At 40.9% G+C, this 11,498-nt stretch overlaps 1 protein-coding gene across 1 annotated transcript; it reads left to right on the top strand.

The window, feature by feature from the left end:
- The first annotated feature begins 10,505 nt into the window (after positions 1-10,505).
- LOC142860771 (olfactory receptor 5AR1-like) lies at positions 10,506-11,432 on the top strand. The gene has a single exon (XM_075992491.1). It carries the CDS (start codon positions 10,506-10,508, stop codon positions 11,430-11,432), a length of 927 nt encoding a protein of 308 aa, XP_075848606.1.
- Positions 11,433-11,498: the final 66 nt, after the last annotated feature.

Here is an 11,498-nt window from a genome sequence, read left to right as displayed (position 1 = left end):
GTCCTCCTAGACTACAGTGTGTGGCTGTCATGGTGAAACTGGAGCCAAGAGTTTCACCCCCATACACATCACCCCCTTCCCTTCCTCTGACACTTGACGCCTGCTGACAAAGCCAGTTGCAGAGGCTGTAGGAAACCACCAGCTCCAGGGGATTCTATACTCTCTTCTGGCCTCCGTGGACATCCAGACCCATGTGCACTTATGTACACACAGATCCACACAGAAAAAGTAGCATTTAAAAACTGATTTTTGTGTCTCAGAATGTTCTAAGAAATAACAAACTGAATGGCTAAAATCAGGTGAAAAGATATATCTAGATAGATTATTGAGACGGAAAGATACAAACAAAAAATTATGTGTCTGCTACGGGAGACATCTGTCCTATATTCATCTGAAGAAGCTGTTTGGTGGTTGGTGTTCAACTGTAAGTTGTCCTGCTTTCCAGCTGTCCAGTCTTCTCCTACAGGATGACCTAGGCAGCTCATTCAGTCTTGTTCCCATCTCTCTTTGCAGAGCCTGAATTTATACACAAGTGAATGGCCAGACAGTGGGGCTGTTTGACTCCCTCTTTCCACACTCTGGGAGAACTCTCAGGAGCATCATTTTTATTGAATGGCTCTGAAGTCCCCACATGGAATAGACTTTCTCTACCTGTATTTCTGTATCTGTAATTGTATGTGTATATCTGTGTCTCTCCCTCTAGTTCACTGTGAATAATGTACAATTGCTGGATTCCCACCGGATGTCTTCTGCTGACCATAAAAGGGATTTTACTGTGTCAGCTCTAAGCATCCTCATCACAGTCCTCAAATGGACCTTTGGGTTTTACACACTTCAGAGACAACGAGTCTCACCGCCAATGTCACTGTCTCTCTGACAAGCTCTGCAATGTGATCTAATCACAGACTTTTGTCTCTTAGCTCCGGGCTTTGTCTTTGTGCACATGTATTTATAATTAGACACTGTCCACTCTCTGATGTATTTAAGTTCCTTTCTAATTAAAAATTTACTCCAATCAGTTGATGAGAAATGTGGCCTCATTCTGTGTATTTCAGAAATTGTTCTGTGGTGCTGTATCTTGGGGTACTTATCAAATTTTGTTTCTCAAAACTTACATTAGTGTTGGGTGCTATGAATCTCAAGTCAAGCACATAAAATCTAAAATTTAAAATAAAGGAAAATAAACTTTCTTAAAGAGCTGGGTGTTTGTGGCACATGTCTTTAGTCTCAACACTGGGAATCAGAGAAATACAGATCTCTTTGAGTTTGAGGCCAGCCTGACACACAGAGTAAGTTGCAAGACAACCCAGGCTACAAAGAGAAACTTTGTCTCAAAAAACAAACAAAGAAAAAAGAAAAGAAAAAATAGAAAAGGAAACTAGTTTTTTTCTCTATATAATTTGAGGCTAGTCTGAGCTAAATGGGACTCCATCTCTAAAAAGAAAGGAATTTGGTGAATATACACCTCAGTTTTTAAAACCATCAATATTAATCTTCAAGCAAAAAGGTTTTGGCCGCTGCAGCTAGGATTACACTGAAAAATCTATATACCATGATAATGAACTCAAATAACTATAAATTATTTATTAATGAAAGACATCATATAAAAAAGATGTCCTTCTAGAATTTCAACAAAAATGTTTTATTTTTAATATATGTTATTAAGTTGAAAGGTTATAATTTTTATTATTTAATTGCACCTCTTTTCACTTAAATCCATTTAGTTTTTTTTGAGTATTTCCTACATGCATACTGTATTCACATTTCCACCTTTACCCTTCTCCCTATCCTGGTCTCTTATTTAGACAACACTATAACTGAGATTTCTTGGGCACTGCTTTACTGCTGTGTCCAGAAGACATGACCTCTCAGCAGGTGTCCCAGTTCTCCATGTGCTAACACATTTCTGACCCCTCCATGCTTTTCCTTGACTCTTAGGTGTAGGTGATGCTGCGGACGCATCACTTAGGACTGGCACCGCAGGGTCAGCTGTCCTCTGCAATTTAGCGGTCGTGGATTTCTGTAGCGATCTGCATCTGTTGCGAAAAGAGGTTTCTCCTATAATGGGTGAGAGCTACACTTACCGAGGGGTGTGAGTATTTAGAAGAGTGAAATTAGAGTTCTTTAGGAAAGTGGGGGTGCTAGGACCCCCCCTAGAGCTTATGACCTTTCCGGTCACAGGATCTTAGCAAGGTGTGCAGTACCATCCATGAATTCACTTCCATTGAGCAGGCTTAGGGTCCAATTAGACAGCTGCTGTGTAATTTTTAGATGTTTATACATTTTAAAAATGACCTTGAAATGGGTGATCGTGGTGCACCCATTAATCCCTGCTCTCTGGAGGCAGAGGAAGGCAGATCTCTGTGAGCTCAAGGTCAGTCTGCTCTACAGAGTGAGTTCTCTGTTACACAGAGAAACCCTGTCTCAAAATCCCAAAACAAAATAATCTTCCTTTAAGTGTCTTGGAGCATTCCTCAAATCCCCCATATATCTTCTTCAATAATCGACTACCAAATATTTGTTCAGTGTAATCTAGATCCAAATAATGAACTCGATACAATAGTGTTAAGTCTAGTAGTTTCCATAATTGTGATGAATTAAATGTTTTCACGTTTGTTAAGAAAATAAAATAATACTTATTTGCAGAGTATTGTGTTCTGGAGTTCCTTTCCTCTCTTTGGCTAAGAAGAAAGCTAAGGTGTTTTAAGTTTTTGTGACTAATACTGGAACGAAGCAAGCTAAAAGTTCAAGATAAAAACACCTGCTCAGCACTCATTTTAGGGATGAAATAGCTTGATGAAAGTGTGGATGTTTTTATATCACATATGATGACTTTTAAGTAGAGCTTCCATATGCACTGGGAGGCAGAAACGACTGTGGCTCGCTGTGCTGCCCTCTGCACTTTGCTGAAGGGCTCTAGAGCTGAACTTACACTCTTTGAAGGATGTGTGCACATCCTCCTAGGTCATAGACCTGTTTTATCAGCACGACCCAGAATTCTTTCTCAGTCTTAAAATGTCACCAACCTCCATTTCTTTCTGGTCCATTATCAGAGCTTTCTTGGTTTTGTTTTTTATGTTGGGTTTTGTTGTATCACCTTACATTTTTTTGAAGTTCCACGATCCTTTGGGTCTTTATATCCCTGTGTCTTAGTGTTCTGTGCTCCTGAGTACACGCAAGCACTCTGGCTTTTTGTAGGTGCTTTTTGATAATAGAAGCTTAAAGGTCAACTGAAGATGATGATACAGGACAGCCAAAGTGTGGGTGATCTCTTTAACTAACTGAAGAGATACCTTTGCTCTGCTTTTTGACAAGGAGATGTTGGACTCCATTATCCAGTGAAACCGAAGGTGGAGCTAAGTATGCAACAGGTAGAACTACTGACTGGACTGTGGTCCACCAGACAGCTATTTACAGACGTTCACTCTGGTCAAGCAGTTCTGCTATGGGGTAAACAATCAGGAACTACAGTTGCAAACATAAAAAAAATACCAGAATACAAGACATGGAATATCCATATCTACTCAAACTCCTAGCTAAAGCAATAACACAACAAAAGGAGATCAAGGGGATACAAATTGGAAAAGAAGTCAAAATTTCGCTATTTGCTAATGATATGATAGTATACATAAGTGACCCCCAAATTTATACCAGGGAACTACTGCAACCTTCAGAAATGTGGCAGGATGCAAGATAAAATCAAAAAATTAGTAACTCTCCTATATGAATGATTAATGGGCTGAGAAAAAAATCACACTTTACAATAGTCACAGATAAATGTGTGTGTGTGTGTGTGTGTGTGTGTGTGTGTGTGTGTGTGTGTGTGTGTATCTTTGTGTGACTCTCACCAAATAAGTGAAAGACCTGTATGGACAGAACTTTAAGTCTTTGAAGAAAGAAATTAAAGAATCAACCAGAAAATGGAAAAAAAAAATCTCTCATGATCTTGGATTGGTAGGATTACCATAGAAAAAAATGGGAATCTTACCAAAAACAAATTGCATATCCAATGCAATACCCATCAAAATCTCAGCAAAATTCTTCACAGACCTCAAAAGGACAATACACAACTTCATAAAGAAAAACAAAAACCCAGAATAGCTGAAGGAAACCTGTACAGTAAAGGAATCTCTAGAGAGGTTACCATGTCTGACTTCAAACTGTACAATAAAGTAATGAAAACAGCTTGGGACTGGAATTAAAAACAGAAAAGTGGACCAATAGAATTGAATTGAAGACCTGGATATCAATCCACACACCTATGAACACCTGATTTTTGACAAAGAAGATAAAATTAAAAATAAAAAAAAAGAAAACATCCTCAACAAATGGTGCTGGCATAACTGGATATCAACATTCAGAAGAATGCAACTAGATCTCTATCTATCACCATGCACAAAACTCAAGTCTAAATGGATCAAAGACCTCAACATAAAACCAACTACACTCACAGAAGAGAAAGCAGGAGTACCCCTAAACACATTGGCACAGAAGACCACTTCCTAAATATTACCCTAATAGCACAGACACTGAGAGCAATAATTAATAAATGGGACCTCATGAAACTGAGAAACTTTTGTAAAACAAAGGACAAAGTCAAAAAGACAGAACGGCAGGCTACAGAATGGGAAATGTCATCACCATCCCCACATCCGACAAAGGATGATCTCCAAAGAATGCAAAGAACTCAAGAAACTATACATCAAAAGACCAAATAATGAATAAAAGGTGGGGTACCGATCTAAACAGAGAACTCTCAACAAAGGGATCTCAAATGCCCGAAAGGCGGTTAAGGAAATGTTCAACACTGAGATACCATCTTACACCTGTCAGAATAACCAAGATCAAAAACACTGATGACAGCTTATCTTGGAGAGGATGTGGAATAAGGGGAGCACTCCTCCACTGATAGTGGGAGTGCAAACTTGTGGAGCCACTTTGGAAACCAGCATGGCTCAGGAAGTTAAGAATCAATCTACCTCAAGACCCAGCATTACCACTTTTGGGCATATGCACAAAGAATACACACTCACAACAAAGGACATTTGTTCAATATCTTCATAGAAACAGTATTCGTAATACCCAGAACCTAGAAACAATCTAGATGCCCTCAACTAAAGAATGGATAAAGAAAATGTAGTACATTCACACAATGGAGTACTACTCCACGGTAAAAAGCAATGACATCTTGAAATTTGCCGGCAAATTGACAGAACTAGAAAAAGCCATTCTGAGTGAGGTAACCCAGACCCAGAAAGACAAATAAAATATGTACTCACTCATAAGTAAATATTGGAGTTAAAGCAAAGGACAACCAGCCTACAGGCCACATTCCCAGAGAACCTAGGTAACAAAGAGGACCCTAAGAGAGAGATACATGGATCCATCTAGGAAGGGGAAAAAGACAAGATCTCCTGAGTAAATTGGGATCATCAGGATTAGGAGAAGGACAGAGAGGATGAGGGAAGGGGAGTGCAGGGGAAAATGTATAGTTCATTCTTAACCAAACAATTAAAATGAGAAAGCTTAATAAAAAGTAAAATAAAATAAAAGGATAGTCAAAAGAAGAAAAAAAGAAAGAAAGAAATATAGACAACAATATGCATGAATCTCACATGAAAGTGTAAGTCAAAGAAGCCAGATACAAATGTCAATCAGAGCATATTGGTAAACACGGGCGCCTGCTCAAAATAGATTACCTCCAGCCATCTGTGGAGATACGGTGATCAGGGGGAGTATGAAAGACGCCCAAGTTGATGCTCATGTTTAGCTTGTCCAGAGTTGGTTACATGAACTTCTTCACACAGCGATATTGAATAGACCATTAGACTTCAGATTTGCATCTGTTTCCTTTGTATTTATGTGTTCCAAAGGACCTTGACAAATCTCAGGGAAAAAAAACTGTACCAGAGCAGATATTGTAGAGTAAATACCAATAGTGTCTGTATACAAGACACACACAGGCATGCGTGTGCACACACACACTCACATACACACACACGGACACACAAACATTTATTTTCCTTTGTATTCCTTTGGACAGGACTGTGTATCATAGCCCAGAATAGTCTCAGGTTCATAGCCCTCCTCCCCTGCCCCATCAGTGCTGGGTTTGGTTTTCAGTCCACCAATCTAGATGCATTTTTTAAAGTGATAAATCCTGTTGTATGTGACGAATAAAGAATTAGTGGTAAGCTTCAAAGGGTCACTTATGGCATGCAATAGTAAGCCTACCATTTTAATGACATCATCCATGAATATATATGAGGCAAGACAAGGCTTTGGAGGAATCACATGTTTAGTGTCATAGATCACATCAGCAGATATAAGAGTGCAATAGGGTTGGTTGATGCTTCTAAGTACCCTAAGAGCTTGGACAAAGAAAACGGTGAATTTGTATTTCATATTTTCATATTTGTAGCCTGAATAAAATACAGATATATTATAAATCTTAAAATATCTGTCTCAAAGAGTGTCAAGTTTGAGATTTCTAAAAAATAAAACCTTAATTTTTTCATACCAACTGGCATTTTCTTGTAGCCCCAGGAAATACTTTTTAAGATATCCCTAAGATGACCCATAGGGACCCTGAGAAATCTTAGTCAGTGGTACCTGACAGACCAAACATATTCCCAGAGCAAGCTCCCCAGACATATCAAAGTATGCTGTCTCTTTTCCCAGATGAACTGGAAGGTGAATCACGTTAAAAATATTTAGACACACAATGAAATCAGACAGCTTCATGCATCCACACCTCCAGCAATTCCTTGCCAGAACAGCAGAGTTACCACCTGAGACACTCCTACTGTTCATGTCATCACTTGATGACCTTTGGACACAGAAAGTGAGCATCATTCCACCAGGTAAGAGTGACTGAGATAAATGAAATTGAAAAATAATATCTTCTGTGCACAATTGCAAGAGACGTCCTCACCATGTATCTCCAACTTGCTCTTCTTTTAGGAAAATTGAAGGTCTATAAATTACAGAATTTTTTAGAAAAAAGCTCAGCATTTGTGTATCACAACTACTCTGAGTATGATTTCACCACTGGTTCTTAATATATCATCAACTGGGCACAAGACAGAATATGTGGTTTTGCTTATGAGGCTTGTTTATATACTAGGAGAGAAACTATTGTAAATTACGGTTTCTAAAGTTCTTCAATTATCCTAAGAAAAAGGCCTGATGTAACCAGACTAACAGTCCAGCTACTTCAGAGTAAGAGACAGGGGGCATTGCAAGTTCGGGATCTTTGTGATCAGAGAGTGAATTCAAGGCCAACTAACTAATAACCTTGAATTAAAAACATCTTCTTAACTATATTCACATGTATCAGCTGTCTAAATTTGCAAGAATCATGAGTTGCTTCCTCTGATGCCTGCGGAATTCAAGGAAGCCAGTTACATCACTAGAGTGGGAGATGGCAGCTTCCAGATCTAGAGAGATGCCCGCTGAGGATGGAATGCAGAGCAGCATCTGAGTGGACAAGGACTGGCTCTGTATCCAGTGTTGTATTTCATTGTCTCTAAAATTTTGGTCTGAGTCTAAGCTGGTCCTTTTCTTACAGTGTCTAGGAACTAAAGTTAGAAACTCATAAAAATTGAAAATAATACACACAATCAAAAATCTGCCTTTTAAACTGTATCTAAATTCAATTAACCAACTAATCTGGGGAAAAGCAGGATCTGAACACACCTGAGATCTGAATAACTAAGTTGACTCAGGAAATTCAGGCCCCTGTGAGTTAGGAATAGAAAACATAGCAGGGGGTGTTTGTCCTCAGTTCATGTCAGGTGTCAGGACTCAACTCCATCAACTGAAAGAAAAGGCAGGTCCCCACTTCTCCTGCTAAAGAACTACTAAGATATTTAATCTCACTTGCCAATTTGATCAGATCTAGAACCACCTAGAAGATATAATAACTTCAAGGCATACCTATGAGGGATTGCTCACACTAAGGCTAGCCTCTGAGAATCTCTACAAGGGATTGTCTTGCTTGGATGAACTGATGTGTGAAGCAGAACCATTCTGGGCAGGGACCCTGAACTTCATCAGAAGGAGATAGTGGACTGAGTACAAGCATTCACTTCTCTCTTCCTCCTTGAAGACACTATATGGCCAACTGCATTATTTATTCTGAACTAAATTATGTACCCAATATATTTTTCTTGGTGTACTTAAACATTTTTCAATAGGCCCTCATGTATCCCAGGTTACACTAAAACTCTCCTAGAATTCTGATTCTTCTGCCTCCATCTCCCATACCCTGTGAATACAGGCCATATTCAGTTTTGACTAGTGATAATTTAAAAGGTTTTATGTGATATTTCTGTGCCTGGGACACTGTAATATCAGTTACGCTAATAATTATTCATCACCTAACCTTCTTACCAAATACAAAAAAAAAAAAGCTGATTTGGAATCCACAGAAAGCTAGGAAGAGAATGGTCCCAGGTTCTTGCAAGCCCAACTCTGAGTATGTGCCCAAAGGGATTTAAATCCATACACTGCAGAGATGTTTGCATTACTGTGTCTGCTGAAGGACTCCTGGAAGTAGTTGAGCTATAGACACAACCAAAGTGCCCACCAGTACAGGAATGGATAAAAAGTGGTGATATCCACACAGGGGACATAGTCTATAAGAAACAGGTAAGTCCTTCCTATGTCAACAAGGAGGGCAAGCCTGGAATTCTGCTGTTGTTGCAGCTTTTAGTGAGAAATCAATCCACCCAAGGTTAACCCTCTTCCACAGGAGCAGACTCTTTCTCAGCTTTGTCTTCTAAAAATATGATTATATTGCTTATATTTTAGGGATTTATAAAACATGAGAAAATTTAGGTTGTTTTTCAAAGATTTATTTAGTTAACATTGTAATATTGTCTGCATGCATATCTGTAAGAGGGTGTCAGATACTATCAAACTGGAGTTACAGAGAGTTGGGAACTGCCATGTGGGTGCTGAGAATTTGACCTGGATCCTGTGGAAGAACAGGCACTGTCCTTGATTGCTGAGCCCTCTCTCCAGTCCCAGTAACCAGGACCTCTACACCCACTCATCCACATCCAGCTCCTTCAAGGACTTCTCCTTCCATTTGATGGGACATAGCTGGTGAGCTAGATCAGGAATTCCAGGTGAGACCAAAGCCACTTCTGTTCCGCCAGAGTACCCGTGCACTGGTGCTTTCTACAAACTTTACCCTTTCCGAAGCGCTGTGCACTTTTGCCTTTTCGAAGGGAAATCCCCACACTGCTCCCTCCAGCTCCCAGAATCTAGTCCAGCACCCAGACTGCCGCCAGTGCCTTCACTGAGCCCCATGCCTGCATTGTTCCCCGCTCTCTGGCATGGAGGTTTTTGCAGGTTCTCAGCCAAATAGTGGTGCAGTCAAGAGGGTTGGAGAATATGTGATAAAAGTGGGAACCACGGCTCCCCTTGTCAGCACCTGTGGCAGATGTCTTCTCTGGAGATGCTGATGAACCTGGAAAAGGGCACAGAGCAGCAGATACTTGCATGGTTGTAACATATTCTATGAAACCTAACCAGCAGCCTACACATTCAGTCAGTGAGTGTCGGGGGGTTTATGTCTGTCCGCACACATGAGCTCACTCACAGCTGAGTCCACATAGAGCCCTGCCTCAGAGCAAGTATTCCAGGCTCATGTCTGAGGGAGACCATGAAGCTTGCTTTGGTTTGTCCCATCACTAATGTCCCCTGAGGGCTCATAGTCAGACACTGACCATCTCTACAGACATAGAAAGAGTGCAGCTTGTTCCTGCATCACACAGAGTAAAAGAAAAAAGCAGGAGGAAAAATAAACAAAATCATTGTTTCTAGGAACAAGAATTTACAGAAACCTAAAACATAAGTGTTTCATATTACATGTGTTCTACAGCAGAGGACATTTGCCCAACTGTGTTGGTAGAATGATTTTTTTTAATTAAAAGGTCTCTTAAGAAAAATTAGTAATAAAATTACCAGCAAAAAAAGTGTGTGTTTACAGGTGTGTGTGTGTGTGTGTGTGTGTGTGTGTGTGTGTGTGTGTGTAGGATAAAACCACAATACAAAGAAAATAAGGAGATTCAGAAAAGCTATAGGCTACAAAGAAAGAAATGTGTTATATTAGTGAGAGTAAGTTTTTAAAAAAATCACTGTCTTTAAAACAACATTGAAATGTTTATGAGCCAATTTCTTTCAATACATAGAGAGCAAATACATGGGACTGCTTCCCACTTGACTCCATGGAGAATTTAAGAGCAATAGACCTTTGGCAGGTGTGTCCTCTCTCGCCTCCTTTAATTCGCTCTCTCCCATCTCCTTTGTCTCTCCTCCTCCTCAGTTCTTTGAAATGCCCTTTAGATAAGCTGCTTTGTGGTAATAGTTTTCTGATGGAAGCCATGACCCTGTAGACAACATGGAGCTGCATACACACGTCTGAGCCTGCCTCCTCTTGCTGTCCCCTCCCTAGCTGTGTGTGGCCCCTGCATCTGAACACAATTCGAGCAGACATGCCCAATCACACAAGAGTGACTCACTTCATCCTCGTGGGCTTCTCAGATACCCCGCAGCTGGGATTGGTGGTCATCCCATTTTTTTTGCTTGTCTACACATTCGGCCTCCTGGGGAACATCTCCATCATCGCAGCTGTGATGAGAGACAGGAGGCTCCACTCCCCTATGTACTTCTTCCTGAAGAATTTATCTTTCCTGGACATGTGCTACACTTCAGTCACCATCCCCAAGGCAGTGGTTATGTCCTTCACAGGCTCGGGGCTCATCTCCTATCTCGAGTGTGTAACACAGCTTTATATGTTTTTCACACTTGCATGCACTGAATGCTTCCTGCTCACGGCCATGGCTTATGACCGGTTCCTGGCCATCCTCAGACCACTGCTCTATGGAACCATCATGAGCCACAAATGTCGTGTTGAGCTGGTGGTCACTGCCTGGGTGAGTGGGGCCATCTACTCTGCCTTCCACACTTTCAACACCTTCTCCCTCCCCTACTGTGGACCCAATGTTGTTGAACACTTCTTCTGTGACATCCTTCCAGTCATGAGGCTGTCCTGCACTGATTACCACCGCAATGAGGAGCTGGGTTTCGCTATCATCAGCTGCATCATCATGAGCGCCTTCGCCCTCACGGTCCTCTCCTATGTGGGCATCGTGTACACAGTTGTCCGCATCCCCTCAGTGGACGGCAGGTGGAAGGCCTTTTCCACCTGCTCCTCTCACCTGACCACAGTCGTCTTGTTTTATGGAACTGGAAGCTTCGTGTACCTGAGGCCCGCCTCTCGGTACTCCCCGACCCAGGGTCGCCTGGCATCTATTTTCTACTCTGTCCTCACTCCGTCTTTGAATCCAGTGGTCTATTGTCTGAGGAACAAAGATATGAAGTTTGCTCTGCAAAAACTATATTGCAGAAAAAAATACTGAGTCCTGCAAGACTACAGTGTGTGGCTGTCATGACAGATGCTGGAGCCACGCGTTTCAATGCCCTCC

This window comes from Microtus pennsylvanicus, chromosome 11, assembly GCF_037038515.1.
Source record: "Microtus pennsylvanicus isolate mMicPen1 chromosome 11, mMicPen1.hap1, whole genome shotgun sequence".
In the NCBI taxonomy this organism is placed as follows: Eukaryota; Metazoa; Chordata; class Mammalia; order Rodentia; family Cricetidae; genus Microtus; species Microtus pennsylvanicus.
This window is presented reverse-complemented; position numbering and strand designations above follow the sequence as displayed.

Coding starts and splice junctions, on each gene's coding strand:
- LOC142860771 (XM_075992491.1), top strand. CDS start 10,506: ATGCCCAATCACACAAGAGTGACTCACTTCATCCTCGTGGGCTTCTCA.